General features: G+C 58.0%; 1 protein-coding gene across 1 annotated transcript in view; it reads right to left on the bottom strand.

Annotated features, from left to right (window-relative positions):
* PTPRN2 (protein tyrosine phosphatase, receptor type N2) overlaps positions 1–21,890 on the bottom strand; it is a 598,332-nt gene that overhangs the window by 74,798 nt on the left and 501,644 nt on the right. Inside the window, exon 14 of the mRNA XM_027538454.1 lies at positions 12,421–12,615. Coding sequence (XP_027394255.1) covers positions 12,421–12,615 — 195 coding nt within the window. The remainder of the gene's footprint in view (positions 1–12,420; positions 12,616–21,890) is intronic.

Here is a 21,890-nt window from a genome sequence, read left to right as displayed (position 1 = left end):
GACCACCTGCCTTCACCAAATATCTTTTGTAAGCTTCTCTTCTTTTTGTACTTTTGGTCTACAGACAGTAAAAAAAAAAAAAAAAAAAAAAAGACCTCACAATTGACAATGTGGTGATTTTAAACATCAGTCTCCCAGGCTGCAGCTACTTCCATTAACACAAGTCTAAAGAAAAATTAATTCAAGTTTATTATATTTCTACTAATTTCAGCCTTTTAAAAGCTTAAGATGTCTACCCATGGCATTTTAAATGCCTGAAACAGCTGTTTATCAAACAAAAAATTACTATTAAGCTGTCTTATTTCTACCAACAATACACTCATCTTCATAGATAAATGGAAAGCCCTGGAAAACTAGGAGAAACTGCAAGAAAGATGCAGAAGCCCCAATCATTCTGAATAGATTAAACTCTCCTAAGTCGTTTCTCATCCACTGCAAACCCCCGTTTTTAACAATCATTAAATCCTCTCATTCCTTGGATAGTTGGAGTTTGTCTATAGATGGTTTAGTGCAGAAGCCAATGGTAACCCTTACAGACAGTTAATGTCTGAGGCTTTGATGGGGAAGAGAGAGCAGAACAGTTTAACGAGAAAAGTAAACTGTCCAGCTGTAGCTACCTCTCTGTCCGCTTTTTATAAATTACTTGGACAATAGGAAAGAAAGCATCTGCAAATATTAGTTTAAAACAAATTTTTATTAATATAGATTAAGTCTTTATTAAATGAGATAATAAGCATTTGATTCCAGCCTCAATCATGTCTTTTTGATATATGAAAAATACTTTCAACCATGAGTTATTCAGAAATTCCATTAATGTTCAAAACGTGTTGGAAACCAACCTTGGATTCCAGAGCTGATAGGCAATAAGAGGAAAAAAAAGAATCATGACAATGCAGTTTTAAGATAACAAACTCTCAAAGATCTTCCAATGAAGAAACTAATTCTGGGAGACAACATTCTCCCAAAGAACATCCCTGCCATCTCTAGCATGAGGTGGGGGGCCTGACGGGTGACGTCAGACAAGAAGGTGAGCGATGAAGAAATCACTGCATTTTCACTGTCATTCAGCGACTCAGGCAGTGCTGCCTCAAGATCGTCGTGAAAAGCAGTTGTGAGTAACGTTTCTGTGTGGGTACCAGCAGGTCCATATGTTTAAAGGGCCATCCGCCCACACCTCCCCAACCAGATGGTCACCTATAAAATTCAAGTGGCCAATCTCAAATCACAATGGTAAGAGCAGATTCTGAGACCCAACACCTTCACCATCACCTAGCTGACATGAAAAAGCTGAGAGGAGGCAATTTTCACTCGAAAGATGACGGCAACCGCTTAACAGGGAAACCTCTCAGGAAGAGGAAGGGGGGGGTGGTTGCCTAGCAACACAGAGACAGCATCTCGCGCATCGCCAAGCAGCAGGGCTTTTCTTAGCAGCAGTCTTTTCTGTTCTGTACCAGTGATGTACTCATTACAATTTTCTGATGGAGTTTTTAGGAAGAAAGAATTCCAGTGGGTGCAGTAAAGGTTAGCCAGGAGAGCAACATACACATGAATTTCCTCTCCCATATCCAGATGGGAAAGGCTGGACTCTATAGAATAGTATTAGGGGATATTTGCAGACGATCTAAAAGTCTATTTGGAAGTACGATGTCTGGATTTTAATTTTCTGAAGCCAACAGGCCACACGCTCGTCGGCAATAATATGAGAGCGGGGAACAGAAGTGACACCAAGACAGAAAAAGCTAATATAAGACACACGCATTTACCCTCATCTTCTCCCCAACCAAACTTGCCGAGAGGGTATGAAGCCTAGACGTCGGTCTCCTGTCCTCCCCAAGACCTTCCAACCAGCAGCGAAGCCGCTAAGATACAGCAAAGAAAGAGGGAAAGATGAGGCTTTAATCGTCAGCACAATAACCAGGAGTTGGTTGACAAGCGTTCTTTGTTCAGTTGCTTTCAAATGGGGAGTTCAAGGTGGAAGAGAGAAGAGAGTTGATCTATCAGACATTATTTTCACTTTTTAGGGTGAAAAGTTGGAGATAAGACTACCAAACGCACTTTTCATCTCTCCTCAGTTCAGCTGCCAATCATACCGTGAGCTGCCCCAATGACACGCCCACGCGCTCTCAAGGTTTGATGGGTGAAGCGGAGGATTATCAGATGTCAGTCTTCCTGCTCCTCCAGCACAACCCAACTGGGAACCAGCAGGGCCCCTCCCAACAGCTGCCTCGACTGTCACGGCAACACACACGTCACTGGCATTCCCCGTGGCCACCAGACGTGCGCATCCAGGGTCCACTCACCTGCCCAGCTGCTGCTGACCAAGGCGCCTGTCCACGCGCATCCACAGACAGCCTATGCTGCACACAGCTGTGCAGGCACTTCCTGAGGCGAGGTGACCCTTTTCAGTGCAGTCCCTCAGTTGTGTCTGACTCTTTGCGACCCCGTGGACTGCAGCACACCAGGCCTCCCTGTCCATCACCAACTCCAGGAGCTTGCTCAAACTCATGTCCATCGCGTCAGTGATGCCATCCTCTGTCGTCCCCTTCTCCTCCTGCCTTCTGTCTTTCCCAGCATCAGGGTCTTTTCCAAGGAGTCAGTTCTTTGCATCAGGTGGACAAAGTATTGGAGCTTCAGCTTCAGCATTGGTCCTTCCAATGAATTTCCTGATTTCCTTTAGGATGGACTGGCTGGATCTCCTTGCAGTCCAAGGAACTCTCAAGAGTCTTCTCCAACGCCACAGTTCAAAAGCATCAATTCTTCGGCACTCAGCTTTCTTTGTAGTCCAACTCTTACATCCATACATGACTACTGGAAAAACCATACCTTTGACTAGACGGACCTTTGTCGGCAAAGTAATGTCTTTGCTTTTTAAAATGCTGTCTAGGTTGGTCATAGCTTTTCTTCCAAGGAGCAAGTGTCTTTTAACTTCATGGCTGCAGTCACCATCTGCAGTGATTTTGGAGCCCCCCAAAATTAAGTCTCTCACTGTTTCCACTGTTTCCCCATCTATTTGCCATGAAGTGATGGGACCAGATGCCATGATCTTAGTTTTCTGAATATTGAGTTTTAAGCCAGCCTTTTCACTCTCCTCTTTCACTTTCATCAAGAGGCTCTTCAGTTCCTCTTCACTTTCTGCCATTAGGGTGGTGTCATCTGTGTATCTGAGGTTATTGATATTCCTCATGGCAATCTTGACTCCAGCTTGTGCATCATCCAGCCTGGCATTTCACACTGCGTATAAGTTAAATAAGCAGGGTGACAATATACAGCTTTGACGTATTCTTTTCCCAATTTGTAATCAGTCTGTTGTTCCATGTCTGGTTCTAACTGTTGCTTCTTGACCTACATACATATTTCTCAGGAAGCAGGTCAGGTGGTCTGGTATTCTCATCTCTTGAAGAATTTTCCACAGTTTTTTGTGATCCACATAGTCAAAGGCTTTGGCATAGTCAATAAAACAGAAGGAGATGTTTTTCTGGAATTCTGTTGTTTTTTCTATGATCCGGTGGATGTTGGCAATTTGATCTCTGGTTCCTCTGCCTTTTCTAAATGCAGCTTGAACATCTGGAAGTTCACAGTTCACGTACTGTCGAAGCCTGGCTTGGAGAATTTTGAGCGTTACTTTGCTAGTGTGTGAGGTGAGTGCAACTGTGCGGTAGCTTGAGCATTCTTCGGCCTTGCCCTTCTTTGGGACTCATGACCCCTTTGCCCATGTACAAAAGGGAAGTGTGGGAACTGGCCTGGATGAGGTGGCTGGTCACTCTCAGAATACGGGAGCACCTTGAGGTGTCTCATTTATTATGCAGAACGTGAAGCTGGGCCTTAGATGTGATTCTGAAGGTGACGTGAAATCAACTGGCAGTGGCCATCCACACTGCATTTAACCTGCAATGAGTCTCGTGTTCCTGGAGACGAGAACAAGTAACCGGCAAGGCTTCCTCTGTGAGAACCTGGAGATGCTGGGTGGACGGCACGGCCTGCCTGTCACAACACAAAGGGAAGTCCCGGGTGCTGGGCTTCCACTGTCCACACGAGACTGTGGGCAACCAGACATGTAGGAGGCAGGGTGCTGGGTGTGAGCCACGTCCTCCCCAAACCAGGACGCCCAGAAACCACACGCCAGTGAAAGCATTTGCCGAAAGCATAAGCTCCACGAGGAGCTTACCTGTCTCCTACAGACTCAAAATGGGAAAACATTCCGACCTGGGGCCTCATCTAGGGTTGAGGGTCAAACTCACGATACGTACGTCACCTGGGAATCTCTGGGTGGGGAGCTGATGTAAAGATGGTCGTGGCTTCATGAAAGCCAGGAGTGGCAGGAATATCCATCTCAAAACCTCTCCTTTGGGGTCAACACTGTCAGCATGGCCTACACAAAATTCTGAGAGATAAAGCCCCACTGATGAGGAGCTTATAAGCTGAAATTCCAGAATCCAACAGATGGCAAACCTACCCAAGTGTGAGTTTCAGCCCATAGGAACCTAGATAATAGAAATATCACTATTACATGGAAACAGTCAAACGCTATGTTTATAACTGTCAGAGGAGGTTCAACAATTTAAGACAAGTAGAACGCAGCAGGCAGACTTGGAAAGAGTAGCAGAACAACTGCAAACGAAAAATGCACTCCTGGAGACCAGACACAGAGCACACGTCATGTGGTGGACCAGACGCTGCTAAAGGGAGGCGAGGCACGCTGGGCGGCAGGGCTGGGGACACGCCCCAGAATGCAGGGCAGAGGGGCCGACAGGGAATATGCACAGGGAGAGTGACAGCCTACAGTCAGAGGGGAGCTGTGAATGGCGCTCCACCTTCTAGAATTGGCGGAAGATAGGAATTCTGACTTCAGGAATCGTAGTAAGTCTGGAGCAAAGAAAAATATATCGTGAACTAGGTCCCCACGAAGACGGCACAGGGAAGTTCCTTAACGACGGAGCTGCGGACTTCAGGAAGAAAGTCAGATACTCACGAAGGTACAGCCTCCGCACGAACAACAGCCTGTCAACAGCCTCCAGGGCAAGAAAACAAGGCTTAAAAGCGGCTAGAATCTGACCCTCGTCTAATCTATCACGCAAGTGTGAGGACTAATTAAAGACATTTTCAGACAAGAAAGGGAAGACTTTCCTACTAAAGGACCGCAAGAAGAATATGTTTTAGGACAAGAGGAAATTGTACCCCAAAGAACTGAGAAAAGTGATGCTGATGTGGAAGAAAATGAGTCAACCTGAATAAGGGCTGAGTATGAAAATCAGTAATTAAGAAACGGTTAGTTTAAGGGCATAAACATACAGTGAAACTAAAATACTGGAAAATGACAAAACTTGTCTCAGAGGGAGAGACCAGGGTCAGCGTCAGCGTCCCTGAGGTTATCTGGGCGGGGGCAGAGATGTGCTTGGTAAAATCACCCGGATAATAATTAAATTACAACGGCCGAGCCTGTGGGGGGCAGTCAGCTGGACTCGGGCGAAGCCAGGCCTCGCAGAGGAAGCGAGGGGGCGACGCCGCGGCACGCCGGCGGCCCGCCCCACACCTCTGGCACAAGGAGTCCTGGGCGGCCCTGCACAGGCGGCTCGGGCACCCTCACGGGGCTTCGTGAGCTGCCCTGTTCCTCGGCTGGGGAGACCAAGCCGATGGTCTTGAGAGGCCCCAGGGGCCGCCCTGGGAGGCAGCCTTTGGGTTTGGGACCACCTTTCGTCAGCGCCTCGCCCCTCTGACTCCGGAACAGAAACCGTCAGAGGACAGAGGTCGTGACCCCTGGGGTCCGGCTTGTGGGTCACGCCTTCACCTCCGGCAGACGCGCTCAACTGAGCAAAGGGAGAGCTGGACTCTCCCTGCTCAGGGAGCCGCAGGGGCCACATGCGGACAGAGTGCAGCCCTTCACTCTGGCCAGGGTCACGGCCGTTCAAGGCTGTGTGAACGCCCCGCTTCTCCCGAGCACTCTCACCCTGGGAGCAGGATTGGGGTTCCCAGAGGGGCTGCAACCTTTCCTGCCGTCTCCTGCCCACCCGGACAGCGGCCCCTCCCTGCCCAGGCCCCCCAGGACAGAGGGTCTCCCAGCAAAGGACCCGGCACTTGGCTGCATCCAGCCTGCTCCAGCTGTGCCCTCCTCCTCACCGCAAACAGACTGAAACCTTCTCGGGACAGCTCACTGACCGACTACTCCACTCGGACACTCAGGAACACATGCTGTGCCCCGGAGCTGTGCCACGTGGCAGGGACGGAAGGATGAGCAACAGCGTTCCCTGGTGAACTACTGGTGAAGTGCAATTTCAGAAGCTACATGTTATACAGAGAAGCTACGACAAGCCTAGACAGCATATTAAGAAGCAGAGACAGCTCTTTCCCCACAAAGGTCTGTCTAGTCAAGGCTATGGTTTTTCCAGTAGTCATGTATGGATGTGAGAGTTGGACTGTGAAGAAGGCTGAGTGCTGAAGAATTGATGCTTTTGAACTGTGGTGTTGGAGAAGACTCTTGAGAGTCCCTTGGACTGCAAGGAGATCCAACCAGTCCATTCTGAAGGAGATCAGTCCTGGGTGTTCATTGGAAGGACTGATGTTGAAGCTGAAACTCCGATACTTTGGCCACCTGATGCTAAGAGCTGACTGATTGGAAAAGATATGGATGCTGGGGAAGACTGAAGGCAGGAGGAGAAGGGGACGACAGAGGATGAGAAGGTTGGATGGCGTCACCGACTCGATGGACATGGGTTTGAGCAAGCTCCAGGAGGTAGTGAAGTACAGGAAGCCTGGTGTGCTGTAGTCCACGGGGTCACAAAGAGTCAGACACGCCTTGGAGACTCAACAAGAACGACACGTTATATACTACTGATTTTACACAGTTCCGCCCTGGGCCTGGGCTCACGCTGTGGTCACTCCGTTTCCTGAGTGTTTCTAAATCTGCCAGACCCCAGAAGAGCCCTTTGGGCTGGAAGAACGTGGCCTGTTTTCTGGGCGACACGTCAGGTTTCGCTGAGGAAGGCAGTCAGGCACACGGGTAGTGTTTCATGTCTGTGCGTGTGAACGGACACTTCCCAAGTGCTATCTGGACACCAGTTTCCATTTTTCCCCCTTGGAAACGTTAACTCACAAACTTACAGATTGTGTCTGAACATTCAATCTAATTCAATAAACCCTAACTGAGTGCTGGGCCCCACGCCATCTTACACAGCTCACTCTCAACAAGAAGGTGTGACAAGCAAGAAGTCGTTCCGGCCTCATCCTAGCACTTTAAATGACAAATCAGCTGTTTAATAATCACAAGATGGGTCACACCTCCCACCAAAAATGTAACGATGGTTCTGTGCCCCCAGGACTGGGCAGGGGAGACGGCACTCCCTCAGGACCAAACAGTGAGGAGCCACCGACGCCACCGGGGCCTCCCTGGCGGCCCAGTGGCTAAGACTCAGTGCTTCCAGCGCAGGGGTGCAGCTGCACTTCCTGCTTGGGGAACTAAGGTTCCGCATGCTTCAAGGTGGGGCCAAAATAAAAGGCACTGACCTTGAAGCTCCAGAGCAGCCCCCTGCAGAGGGCCGGCCGCGTGGGCGGCACGGTCAGCAGGGGCCCCGGGTCGGCTCTGCAGAAGCCCAGGGCCAGGCCCGTGGGTCTGAATGTTGCTCTGCCTCCCCACCTTCTATTCCCCGCTGAGCAGTGGTCCCCACCCCAGCTCCTGGTGAGAAGCTGACGGCCCCTACACGGTTCCTGCCATGTGCTGTTGCTTCCTGTGCTAACACCTTCCTTTCCTGAGCACCCTCCTGGAGACGCGCCTTCTCCCAGAGGGGGAGGGGTGGGGGTCACTGTGCCCAGAGGGGGAGGGGTGGGGTCACTGCACTTGGGGGTCACTGCACCAGGGACGTGGGGGTCACCACACCCAGAGGGGGAGGGGTGGGGTCGCTGCGCCCAGAGGGGGAGGAGACAGCCTGCGTCCACCAGCCTCCCCTCCAGCCCACTCGCCGTAGGTGGGGGCTGCAGAGCAGACGCCCCCGGGAGCCTGGGGAGCTGGCCGCCTCCCAGCAGTGTAAGCCATCACCTCCAGCACAGTGTGTGGTGGAGGGCTCGGGCAGAAAGGAGTCGGGCCTCTCCCTGCCTTCACATGAGCAGCAGACGCACGCGGTTCAGGCCTCAGGCCCCGTCACATGCTAACTGTGTCCCCCAAACCCATAGGAGGAAGTTCGGCCCCCAAGACCTCGGGTGCGAGTTTGCCTGGAGGTGGAGCCTCGAAAGAGGTGATCAAGTGGTGGGTGGGCCGTGGGCCACCCTGACTGGGGTCCTTGTAAGAAGAGATGAGATCACGCACACAGAGGGACGGCCGCGTGAGGACGCGGGGGAAGACCACGTCCAGGTGGCAGAGAGAGGCCCAGGCAAACGAAATCTTCCCACACCCCGACCTCGGGCTTCCAGCCTCCAGGCCCAGAGACCTGACGGTTGGCCTCTGAAGACGAGCGTGGTCTAGAAACAGGCCTTTTGAAAAGGTAAATTCAAAGGTGACCCTTTAGCTTTCCAAAGGGTGGATGGGGGTCTGAAGAAGCCGTGCCCATCACGGGTGTAAACGATGATGCTGACCACAGCTCCATGCAGTCCCTGACCCGAGGCCTCCGTCTCCGGAGCGCTGTCCTGAGCTGCATCAGACCTGGTCACGTTGCCTTGGAAACGCGTCTTCAGAAGCCAGCCTGGTTCACCGCCCCATCTCCCCTCATGGTGACGCTGGGGCCCCCACCTCGCCCCAGGCCTGTGTGCTGCGTGGTCAGGCCCCGCCTCGTGGCCCCCCTCCTGGGCTTGCAACCCCCCCCGAAGCACCGCTACATGCACCCAGGGCTGCGGCGTCCGGACGTCTCCCCGCGGGGCAGGCCCTTGCTCCTCAGCTTCGTCGGAGGAAAATTATTCTCACTTTGGCCCCAATGCTTCCCGGTTTACTCGTCGCAGCTGCAGGTCCACAGGCCCGGCATCTCACCCTCCCTGGGTTAGCCCTCACGGGGAACTCGCGGGGTGCTACCACTGAGCCTGTGTTGCGGATGAGAAAGCAGAGGTCAGAGGGTTCATCAGGGACTCGGGGCCGGGATACGGCCATGCTTCCTCGCTTCCGCCAGTTGTGGGGGCCTGGAGCCCTCGCTGCCAGCAGGACGTCCGTCTGCAGTCTAGCCCCGGGCTCGGCAGCCCCGAGGCTGTGCCGGACCCCGTGGCGGGAGGTGGCCCTGGTCGGGTGGGCTGCCGTCAGTGACTTCATCGTCAGCACCGCAGCCTGTGACTGCGTGCACTTCTCCCGCGAAGGCCTCGCGGGGCCGCCTGCCTCCTCTGGGGGGAGGGCTGCCGGCTCCTTCTCACCCCCAGGAGGACTGGTGTGTCGAGAGCTCTGTACGGCAGCTCCCAGCGTGGGGCCTCAGCGCAGAACCCGACGACACGCCGCGTGGATGGGGTGGCCGGGGTGTGGGGCGAGGGCGCTCAGGGCCGAGGGCTCCCCCAAGGTTGGCCCCTTGCCGCCCTCCGGCTACAGTGGCCTGGCTCAGCAGCGGTCTGCTCCTCAGTCCCTCAGAGGCTCCAGGCTCTGCCAAGGGGCACGTTCCGTCCTGCACCTTGGGGGTGAGGGTGCCTCCCAGCAGGTTCCCGGTTGGCTCCTGGGGTCTGCTTGGACTTGGGCACCCGTGCCCCCGCACTGTCGCGAGTGATCCCGGGGGCCGGCTGTCTGATGCCGGGAGCGGTCCTGACGGAGGGCCGGGAGGCCCAGGCATGGCACGCCCGTGTCCCGGCGGCCTTGATGGGTCAGCAGGTCGGGGGTCAGGTCCCGAGGTTTAGGTGCTCCGCAGCCCACGCGGACGCGGGCCCAGCGTCCATGTACCGCTGACAAGACCGCCCGGCCCAGGGAGGTGGCCCCGTGAGAAAGGCCGCGGTTCCTGAGCCTAAGAGACGAGCCACACCACCTGCCGTTGTGGGGAGACGGTGTAAAAGGCCGCGGGGACTCGCTTCTGCCTGTCTCCTCGTCTTGGTGCCCCGTGCGGGGGATGACGACCACGGCGGGCTGAGAGGCCCCTCTGTGCCCGGGTCAGGGGGCGGCGGCTCGGGCCGTGCCCAGTGGGGTCCTCATGGCCCCCTTGGCCTGTCTCCATGGGGTTTGCTCCCCACTCCGAGTCGGGAAGAGCAGCTGGTGACCCCCGTTCAGACGAAGTCGGTTAATGAGAGGGAGCTTTGAGTCCACGGGCCGGCCCAGGGCATGCAGGTGTCTGTGTGGGATGGTGGTGGGTGGGGGTCGCTGCCGTTGCGGGGGCTTGCCCCATGTTAGCGGGGCTGCGGGTGGCTGGGGGATGGTGGGTCAGCTCTGTGGGTCGGGACTCACCCAGAGACTACCACCAGGCTCCCTCTCACATCTGCCGTCACACACGGGAACCGAGAGACACAATTTCCTATGGAAAACATAATACTCTCACCTCCCGTTTGGAGGTGAGATACATCAGGTTGCAACTTGAAGGTCTGGAAATATGGAAACATCCACGACAAAGACTCTCAACACACGTCTCCCGGAGGGAACCTGCCAGATAAATGGCCCTCGCCGACGTGTTGGCCCCAGCACGGAATCTCATTAGAAATCTGAACTTTTGGATACATTTCCTTTTCTAAAAGGGATGTGTTCTCTAAAAAAATCAGCTCTAAAGTAATATGACCACAGTTACTTATCCACAGAGAAGTTCCCTGGTGACTCGGTCTGTAAAGAATCCGCCTGCAATGCAGGTGACCTGGGTTCAATCCCTGGGTGGGGAAGATCCCCTGGAGAAGCGAATGGCAACCCACTCCAGTATCCTTGCCTGGGGGTGCAGTCTGCGGGGTCACAGAGTCAGAGACGACTGAGCGATTGAGCCACAATCCACAGGAGAGGCTCTTCCTGGGTTGCTGGCTGTGGGCGCAGCAGGGCAGCACATCTGAGACCCGAGGGTGAGCTGTCTCCCCAGGAAACTGCAGACCCGGGACTCAGGATGCCCCCACGTCCACGCGGAGCCCTGGGAGCGTCATGCGGCCTGAGCCCTGGGCCCTCCGCCTGCAGGGGCGGGAGCAGAGCTGAGCTCCTGGACTTCGGCTTCCTCCTGTCCTGTGGTCTCAGATGTGTCCGTCAGTCTGTGAGGCACCTGTATCTCCTGCCCTGGGACTCGCACATCCGGTAGTGAGGCCTCTGCCCACCGAGGTCACCGTGGGTGACCCGAGGCCTCACCTCCAGCTGCCCACCGAAGCTCTTTAGCGAACACGTGGTCTCCCAGCTGCTCTGGGGCGAACGTCTGTGTCTCCCACATTCCCTGGAATCCTGGCCGCCAAGGTGACGAGGGCAGAGGTGGGGCCCTCGCACCGAGATCAGGGCCCACACGAGACCCCAGAGCTCCCTGCCCCCTCCCCACAGAGGACACGCCGAGAGGCTGCCATCTGAGAGCCAGGACACGCACTCCCACCGAACCCCACATCTGCCGGCCTTGTCTCAGCCCCCGCTTCCAGACCGAGGGACTTGAGCGTCTGCTAAGCCACCCGTCTGTGCTGGTCTCCTGCCGGGGGAACCCAGACACTGGCTTCCTGTGGCTGCACCCTAGCACGCATGCTGTTAGCAGATAAACACCTAGGAAAGTCCCCACGAAGAGCAAACGTTTAACACAAGGGCGGCATGTGGGACCCACCCCAGGGCGGGTCTCTGGACTCTAAGTATGGGGGACACTCCTCCCCGATCACGAGGGCCCAGCTGCTCTGGGGGCAGCAGCCCAGGCTCTGCCCAGGGTCACCTGCAGCCCGCCCCCAGCAGGAGGGACTGTGGCCAGAGAGACGGTCCTGACCAGGGAGAGGGTGGGGACCACAGCTGTCAGGACCTGTCCACACGGTGCAAGGGGCTGAGTTATGAACGCGCGCCTCTTATAAAACCTGGACGGCAATTATGCACCAAGTACCACCTGCTGGAAGGGCGGGGGGCTTCCTATGGGGAGGCTTCTGTGCTGAGCGGGCAGCTGACCCTTCCCACAAGAAGCAGCATGAGGTGGGGGGGACATTTATTCACCGAGACGCTGCTGCTCAGAAAGCCTCGCACACAGTCGGCACTCAACTGTGTACATTGAGTTGGCGCTCACCTGTGCGCGTTCCCAGGGCAAACCCCACAGCTGTTCACTGGGGCCAGTGTTCTGTGTAGAGTGGGGACAACCCTCCCTTGGGGAGGCCTCGGGGGAAGGCTGGATGTCAGGGTGCCCTCCCCTTACTGCCTCGCTAGTGTGCTGGGCAGTTGGGGACCCTCCCCCACCAACCCCACCTCTCCCAGCCGCTCCCCCGGTGGGCGGGGCGCAGGCTGGGCAGTTGCCCCACCCTGTCCCTCCCAGCCGCTCCCCTGTGGGTGGGGCGCAGGCTGGGCAGTCAGGGACCGCCCCCCCAGCCTCTCCCGGCCACTCTGCGTGGCAGGGCCCGGGGCCTTACCAGGACCATGTGGCCGGTGGAGATGTCCATGTTGGGCTGCACGGGCTCCTCTGACCAGGACGAGGTGCTGCTCCGCGCGGAGGGGCTGGGCATGGGCCCGTCGCTGAACTGGGAGGACACACTGCTGACGCGGGACGTGTGCGCGGCCTCGGGGCGCTCGGTCGTGCGCACCGCCATGCGCTGACGGCACAGCTCCTGCAAGACAGCGGGCCGGTCAGAGCCTCCCACCTGAGTCCCGGGCCGCGGGACAGGGCTCACCCAAGACCATGCGCACCCTACAGATATGCGCACAGACACACACAAGGGTAGGCATGCTCCAGAGACAGGCATACGGACACAGACACACACACAGACACACAGACACATAGAGTCACACACACAGACACACACATGCATAGACACACAGAGACACGCACACACACACACACAGACACACACACAGAGTCACACACACAGACACGCACACACAGACACACACAGACACGCACACACAGACACACACAGACACACAGAGTCACACACACAGACACACACACGCAAAGACACACACAGACACGCACACACAGACACACACAGTCACACACACAGACACACACACGCAAAGACACACACAGACACGCACACACAGACACACACAGTCACACACACAGACACACACACGCAAAGACACACACAGACACGCACACACAGACACACACAGACACACACAGTCACACACACACACGCAAAGACACACAGAGACACGCACACAGACGCGCACAGGCTCAGGCGGGGCTGCCAGGCCCACCGTGGCCGCCCTGGCCTGGGTGCTGTGTGGACAGACTTCAAGCGCCTCCTCCCTCCTCAGAACGTGGGCTCTGGTGGGGGCAGGGGTTATACTGAAATACAGACACTTGTACTTTCGTCACAGCATTAGGAAAAAACCCTCTTTTTGGTTCTTTTTGTTCCCAAAGCCTCGCTTGCAGCGGTGAGGCTGCGCAGGAGAGAATCAGCAGAAGCGCACACGGGGGACCGTGCAGGGTGGACAGGGACGGGCCTGCCGGACGAGCTCCCTGGGGCTGACGGAGCTTGGCTGGATCACCACGGGGCCTCAGGGCCCCGGCACAGGGGTGTGTGACCAGCCTGGCGGGGGAGGCCCGGCTGTGCCCGCGGCCGCCAGACTCAGGGCTCGGTGGTCACCCGGCCCCCAGGAGATCTGGCTGGACGCTCCCCCCTTCTGACCCACAGAAGTGCCTTTGGGGGGATCCCATCAGTCACGCTGTGGTGACTCCCAGCCCTGCCCAGCGAACGCTGTCAGCAGAGCCGTCCAGCAGAAGGACGTGAAGAGAAAGTCTACAAGAGAATCTTGGCCCACGAGTTGAAGACTGCTCGGGGCAAAGAGGCGGTGTGGAGACCCGAGGCTCCTCCTCTTCCCTGGTGCCCTCGGGGGCCGCACCCCACACACCCGGCTGCTGTCCTGGCCTCAAGGTCCTGCGGGCAAGGAGGTCTCCGCTCTGTGTCCTCTCACCTGGCTGCCTGTTTCTGGGACTAAAGCTCGTCCTGAGGCCACTGAGGGCTCGCTCTCCCCGGGGACACTGTGCTGACCCTTCCCCGGGTCAGAGGATGGCTCAGGTGCGCTGTGAGGTGGGCCACCTGGCCGAGAGCCCCCAGCCCCATCCGAGCATCTGCAGGGGGCGGGGTGGGCACTGCAGAAGCCAGCGCAAGAGACCAAAGGGAAGGAAGGGCGGTGGTGAGGGGGGCCCTGCCTCTCTCCCCCAGGGCTCAGGAGTTACCCATGGCTCCCAGACAACCAGTCTGCTTGAGACTTCCCCCTCGGCTTCACAGAATCTTAGAAGCAACAAGGAGCCCAACACAGCGGGTGTGCTCAGTCGCATCCACAGGCCACCTATGGACTGCTGGCCAGGGCTCCTCTGTCCGTGGGAGTCTCCAGGCACGAATGCCGGAGTGGGTTGCCACGCCCTCCTCCAGGGCATCGTCCCGACTCAGGGATCGAACCCGCATCTGCTGCGTCTCCTGCACCGCAAGCGGGCTCTTCACCACCGAGCCACCAGGAAGCTGCACAGCAGGCGACTGTGCCGATACGGAGGCACATGCCTCCAGGGCCAAGTCCACCTCCCACCGCTTCCCACTTAGGCACGGTGGATGTCACCTGACTTTGAGAAAAGCACACCGAGAACTTTCTGCAGTAACTTGCGAGGTTTCACGTCATTCACCCAGAAGAACAGAAAATGCCCTCCAAGAACGGCTCGTCTGGGGAAGAGGATCTGAGAAGCTGGCAGTTCACCCCCGGAACAGTAGAACATCAGGGCAGCTGCTGTCTGCCCTGGAGGTGCTGGGATGAAGGGCGACGGGCACCCCGGGTTCCATCCCTCCTCGGTCCCCATGGAGAGGGCGCGCCCTGGCGGGGCCCCTGCCTGGCCAGACTCCCGGTGTGACCTTGGGCGAGGCATTCAGGGCTCGGCCTGAGTGCTTTCACCCTGAGACGGAAGGAACCGGAGAGCGCAGAAGACTCAAGGGTTCCAGTATGCGGAACGCCAGCGAGGCCCCGAGTGAGGTCCATCACAGACCCTGTCACCATTCCTGTCACTGACCAGTGCGGGAGTGGGGGGCTCCCCTCACTGACCAGTGCGGGAGTGCAGGAGGTCCCTCATTGACCAGTGCAGGAGTGGAGGGGCTCCATCACCGACCAGTGCGGGAGTTGGGGGGCTCCCCTCACTGACCAGTACGGGAGTGGAGGGGCTCCCCTCACTGACCAGTGCGGGAATGGAGGGGGTCCCTCATTGACCAGTGCAGGAGTGGAGGGGCTCCATCACCGACCAGTGCGGGAGTGGGGGGGCTCCCCTCACTGACCAGTATAGGAGTGGAGGGGCTCCCCTCACTGACCAGTGCTGGAGTGGAGGGGGTCCCTCACTGACCAGCGCGGGAGTGGGTGTTGGTGCAATTAAGACAGAACCGTTCTCTAAACCAGATCAGCTCTCGGTGGCCTGGCGAGTTAGAGACACTTTTCTGGAAGCAGGAGTTTTAGAGGTGGGGGTGCCCCAGATCACCCCACGGCCTCCTCACGAGTCACTGGTGATTAGGACCAACTTGGAGAGCCAGCCCAGCCCACACAGGTGCCCGTGGCCCCCCAGGACTGGCCCTGCAACTCAGGCCCAGCATTCTCCAGGCCGCTACTGAGAGTGGATTCTCCTTGTGGGTCTCTGTGTTTTAAATAAAAGCTGCAGCAACAATCCAAGAGAAGCTGTCACCCCCGCATCCAAGAGCACCAACACTGACCACAGGGGCCCCAGGCTGCAGAGGAGGCCCCTCGCCTGCCCAGAGCGGGGCTCCGGGCCGCGCAGGCCCACTGCCGGGGGGGCCCACGCAGGGTCAGGCCTCTTTCACCTGCATATAAAAGTGGGTGCAGCCGCTAAGGGGGGACGCTTGACCTCAAACTGACCACAGTCCAGCCTCTACATGATAAATGATGAGGTGGGATGAGCTGAGAGGTGGTGGAACCAGGGGAGGGTCAAGCAGAGATGAGACACCCGGGGGCTGGAGCCACTGCTCCTGGGGGCCTGGGAGGGCCCGGCCTGGCGCCAGTGGATGGGCTGGGGGAGGTGATACGCCCGGGGCCCAGCAGCCGCCTCGCCCCAGCTCCCGTAAGTCACCAGCAGAGGTGAGTTCCGAGGGCCCTGAGCAGACACTGGGCAGCCCTGCCTCCGCAAAGCCACCCCTCTGGACAGCACACCAGGCCGCCCTGGCTGAACACAGGCCCCCTGGAGCCCAGCGCCCTGCACCTGCTGCTCCAGAAGCTGCAATGGGAACAGCAACATCCCCCACACTGATTCTCTCCTGGCTCCTGGAAGCGTCCATCCACTCACATCCGGAGTGCGATGCTGACGCTGAGTCCTGGGGATGGCAGTTGTCGGCTGTGTGACCTTGAGCAAACCGGCGAGCCTCTCTGCGCCCCCACCTTCTACTCTGAAATGGGGACACAGGCAAAGCCCTCTGGAGGCCCGCGTGGGAGACCAGGCTCAGGTGGAGCATTCAGGAACAGGCCTGAGCTGCCAGGTGACCATCAGTGTCGTCACGAACTTTCTCAGCAAGGCTCCCACCCGACACTGGACGCTGGGGCCTCGAGGGATCAGGACGGGAGCCCCATGGGCGGACGAAGGCTGATGTGGAGGCCAGGAGGTGGGCAGTGAGGGCAAGAGGGCAGGAGGCCCACGTGGCTGGAAGAACCCCCCAGGAGGGTGGCTGCAGGTGGGGGAGCAGGGGGCCAGGACCGCCGTGTCACCCCTTGGGGAGCAATGCCGGGCTCCCACCACACACCCTCGCTTGGCCCCCCCTGGGGGACCTGGGTCTGGAAGCAACAAGTGTGGTCTCTGCACCTGCGTGGCTGCGGCAGCGAGGGTCAGAGCCGCGCTCCCTGGTCCCCCCAACCTGCAGCTCGGCTCCCCGGGGGTTTGCCTGCTGCAGTCCTCGAGGCTGGGGTCCCAACCTTGCCCTCTGGACCCGAGACATGGGGATGAGCTGCGTCTGGCTCGGATTAGTAGGCCGTGGCACTGTCAGAAGCTGTGGGGCTTGTCTGTGCTTGCTGCAGGACCACAGAGCTGAGTGCCATGCCGTGCCCGCAAGCAGGCAAGTCCCACCCCCGCCGCAGCTCCTGACCTAACCCAAGAGCACCAGACCGGTCCGTCCACAGCCAAAAAACAGGGCTCACCCCACAGTGGTTCAGTCTGACCCGCCCCAGTCTGACGATGAGCACACCCCCCTGGAGGGGACACGCAGGTCCCTGTGTTTGAGGAAAGGGCTCGAGTGAACCTTCGGTCCTGGCTCCTTCCACCCAGTACCGGGCAGAGTCCCTCACGGTCACTGCGGCCACCTCCCCGACCGGCGGCCACGTCACCCCCTACACGGTCGCAGGATGCTCTGGGTGAACCCAGAGAGGCAGACGGTCATAGAAAGATGCGGAAATCCCCGGGGGTCACTGTGCAGCCTTTTAAGTTAGTCCTTTATGTTGATTACAGCTTGTAAGTTAATAATAGAAATTCTATATTTTGTCCATGCTCTGAGCAATGCTTGAAAATTAAAATTTTCAAAGGAAAAATGAACTTTTTAGAACATACCTGCCCTAGTAATGGTCTGGCAAGGAGACTGACGGGGTGGATTTTCACTGCCCAGGTGTATGGTCTTGTGGCAAGGCCCCAGTCTGTGGGTCTCGCAGCGAGGCCGCCTAGTGCGGAGGGTTCACCAGGCTGCCCGCCCCTTGACCAGATGGGGAACCTGCAGACAGAGCCTCATTCTTCATTCAAAAGGACCACGTCTCCCGAAAAAGGCATCCGCAGTCCCCACGGCGACAGCGAAGGCATGAACCCGCTGACCCCTCAGGCGACAAGAGAGCGCACCAGCTGGGCTTAACCACTTATTTAAATGTAACGTGCAGTTCACAACGTGAGCTCCCATCACACGGAGCTGCGACCAGGCCAACGCGCTTCCCTGAGTTCACTGCCTGCGTTTACGACCAGGAAGGACCACGCGGCATCATCGCGTGATAAACGCTGCAGTCGCCAAGACCAATCTCCTGTAGGTGATAGCCTGTGACGGGGGGTGAGAGTGCAGAGCTATGAGCTGTGATCATCCAGGGAAGGTGGCCCACTTGAGCGAAAGGACACTGATCACGCTGAATGAACTCCACAGCCGGCTCTGAGAGAAACCCAGAGACAAGCCCATTCATGTTCGGGACTTTTCCTCATTCATAACCCTGGCAGCCAGCAGACAGGGCAGAGTCCACGCCGAGCACTCACTCCCTGGGTGAGGTCACGGGAACCCCGAATGAAAACTATGGGACACAGCCCATCGAGGTACGAACTAGTGTGTGTGTGTATGTGAGTCACTTGGTCGCGTCCAACTCTTTCTGACTCCATTGACTATAGCCCATCAGGCTCCTCTGCCTGTGGGATTTCCCAGGCAGGAATACTGCAGTGGGCTCTGTCTTCTTCTCCAGGGGATCTTCCCGACGCAGGGAACTCGCGTCTCCTGCGCTGGCATTCTTCACCACTGAGCCACAGGGAAGCCCGCGGACCACAGCGCAGCCTCACTGAAATCAGTCCCCTTCAACTTTGCAGACGTGGCCACGTCCTCAGCACAGACGAGAGTCTGGCAAATAGCCTTTGCTCGGCTGGACAGCACCTTCCAGCCCCTCCACCGAACAAAAAATCTTTAAGGAGTTTAAAGATCCAGACTAACTCTCTCTTGATTAAAAACGGACTCTGCTCATGATCTAGGACATGTTACTCTCATAAGAATGATCCTGAGCATTTAGCATGATGCCCTTGAGTGGATAAAGGCAATTACCATCCTCAGGTCCCGATTCACATGACTCAACAACCAAGGGCAATCCATTACGAAGAGGAAGATGGGCAGACTCAGCCACAGGCGCCTTTTGCTCGCAGACCTACATGCAGGGTCGACCAGCCGTGCGTGGCTTCCCTTCAAACGTCTCTTGGCTCGGGGTGCCCCTCGTCCATCCCTGCAGAGTGGGCGCCAGCACAGAGCAGGAGCCCCGGGGCTGTACCCGCAGACGTGGGGCTCCCTTACCCCCGAGCACTCTCTGCGGCTGTGACCGGAGCTCAGGGAACACTCCCACTAGGAGTCTGGCCGGATCTGTTTCTCCTCACAGTGCCTGCGCTTTAGCAGGAGAGAAGACGGCGAGTGTGAAGGAAAAGAAGTACTTTTCCAACAGCGAAGAGGAAACCGCCTGTTTGGGGCCACGCTGCTGTGGTTTCCAGGACGCCAGTCTCTGGGGAGCTGATGCTTCCCTGCGCGGCTGTGTGTCTTCAGCTTCTGGACTCTCTCAGGTCTGGGGACGGTCATGGAGAGGACAGATGCAGTGTCCCGAGCTCCTGTGGGGGGCGGTGCGCACGCAATCACGTGGAGATGGGGCCCTTTGGCCGGCGAGCCCACAGCAGCATCAGCAGCGTCGATGGGGCCTCTCCTCTTGGGGAGCAGGGGTTCCTTGCCATGAGCATCTCAGGAGCCAGCCCAGGGAGAAGATGGACCCAGTGGGACAGATAGCTTGGCCCGAGACAGACCCCATCCTTGGGTCAAGGGGGTTGGGGGACAGAGCTTGGCCTGAGACAGACCCTGCTCCACCAAGCATCTCGGGTCAAGGGGGTCCAGGGACAGAGCTCGGCTGGAGACACACCCCGTCCACGCCAGGCATTTCGGGTCGAGGGTGTCCAGGCAACGACTCCCACCCAGAAGCCCCGGGCCTGAGTCCCAGCTTGGCCGCTCAGCAGCTGCGAGGCTTTGGACAAGCCGCCTGTGTCTGGACGTCAGCCTCCTGACCTGTGGAGGTGGGGATGGTGGCAGAAGGGCTGCACAGGGCCGTAGGGGGCATTCCAAGAGCGAATGGGCAAAGAGCCAACACAGGGCTGGGGCGTGAGGCGAGCGTGCAGCCGCCGACCACGCCTTCCTTCTGCTGGACACGGGCTCCCCGACCAGCTTCCTGGATCACGCATGGGTGTGCGGGAGCAGTCAGGATGCCCGGTCAGGTCCTCCTCCCAGGACACCACAGCTGAAAGGCGGGGTTCCACGCGCACTGTCCCCCTGCTGGGGAGGGCACGGGCCATGCGGAACCCAGTTTGCCGACCGGCCACTGTCTACAGTGGGAAGGATCTCTCCCCTCCCTTCTTGGGGAAACCAGGGTTCAGAAGTCTCTAAAGAGAAAAGAATAGCACTTCAGTCCCCCTAAAATCCAGTACTCCATCACAGAATCATCAAACATGTGCCGCACGTGTCCTGAACGCGTCCTCGTTGGTCAAGAGAGGTGAGACGGGGCGTGAACCTCCCATGAAGCCAACGCGGGGCCCCCCTCCTGGCACCGTGCAGGGCGCCCCCTCAGTCCATCCAGCCCCGCCAGCCACCCAAGCGGGCAGGTCCAGAGAACAGAGTCAGCACAGCATCCGCTGAAGCTCTGAAGCCTCCCACTCCAGGGGTCCTCAGGGCGCGGGCGTGCGGGGGTGTGGGGGGCAGGAGGGGGTGCAGGGATGTGGGCTCAGGAGCCAGGCGTGCACAGCGTGTGCAGATCGTTGTCTGTGAAGCCACCTGCTTCCCCCGCTACCTCCGGCCGCGGCCCTGGGATGCGTCTGCAGTGTCCACCGTCCCTACGCTGTAGCACAATCTGCAAAGTGAGTCGAACAGGACTCTGGCGGCAGAAGGCCACCCTCACACGTGGAATCTTATCTGACAGGGAACCTGGACCGAGTGGGGCTTGCTCTGAGAGACAAGGCCTGCCGTCCCCAGACTGCGCCCGAGGAAAAACAGGACTCCCCGGGCTTCAGAACAGCCTCTTTGTACCTTTCACGGAGCAGCGGGAACAAAGCAGCGGACGCCGAGTGTGCACACAAAGGCCCCGGGTTTGTGGGGCTATTTGGGATCGTAATTAGTGCAGCAGCGCAAAGCTGGGGAGGGACGCGCAAAGCTGGGAGAGCGCGAAAGGGGTTCATTACGTGCCCCGGGGGGTGGGGGTGGGGGGGCAATTACTCTCCGGGCGGATAAAAATGCTGAAAAGGAGCGGCTGCCCTGGGAGGCCTCAGCCCAGCTCCAAAGGCACTGCGGACCCCACAACACGGTGAGAGCAAGGGGCACAGGCGACCCCAGAGTGGCGTCCGGGGGGTCACATGCAAGAGGCCACGGAGACGCCATGACGGAGGGCGCCACGAACATGCTCAGAGGCGGCGTGACCACAAGCGCCACGGCAAAAGGCCCGCGGGCAGCAGGGGAGCCCTGGGTCGGGCCCTCAGGGTGAGGCCCAGGCACGCCTCCTCTTCCCGCTCCGTTTGCTGGTTTGTAGTTGACGGATCAGGCTTCACTTTCCCAATAAAACCCCACACGAGGTATGTCTAACACACGGCAACTTCTACGTGGAAAATGAATGAACGAGTGAAATGTCTGACCCGGACACTCCGGGTCCAGGAATGTCCATCGAGAAAAAGCACAGGAAGACAAGTGGAGCCTCGCCTGGTGAGCCGGGCTCGCCCCCAGCAGCTGTGACGCGTGACAAGTGTGACCGGGAGGAACAGCCTCGAGCAGGCCGCGAGCACAGACTCACGCTGGGTGAGGGTGGGGTTTCACGGGGCCCCTCCCACTGAAAGCAGCTCATCTGCTCGGCGTTGCCCTGGGACGTGGACACAGATGTGTGCTCTGTGCACCCCAGGACAGCTCTCCCCAGTGGCCTCGTAAGGGATCGGGTGCCCCGGCTGTTTCTGGGTAGGAAGCAGAGGACCCGGGGGGGTTAGAGGCGCAGCAGGGGCAGTGGGCGGGGTCCCCGATCCAGGCCACCTTCTGCTCTCTGGACGAGAGCTGGCGCTCAGCCTGTTTCTCCAGCCCTGGCGTGTGTCACGGGGTCCCCACCACTCGTCCTGGACCCTCTTCACTGCATCCACCAGCTGCTCAGTGATGCCCAGATCACGTTTACATTCCCC

Source organism: Bos indicus x Bos taurus, chromosome 4, assembly GCF_003369695.1.
Source record: "Bos indicus x Bos taurus breed Angus x Brahman F1 hybrid chromosome 4, Bos_hybrid_MaternalHap_v2.0, whole genome shotgun sequence".
Taxonomy (NCBI): Eukaryota; Metazoa; Chordata; class Mammalia; order Artiodactyla; family Bovidae; genus Bos; species Bos indicus x Bos taurus.
This window is presented reverse-complemented; position numbering and strand designations above follow the sequence as displayed.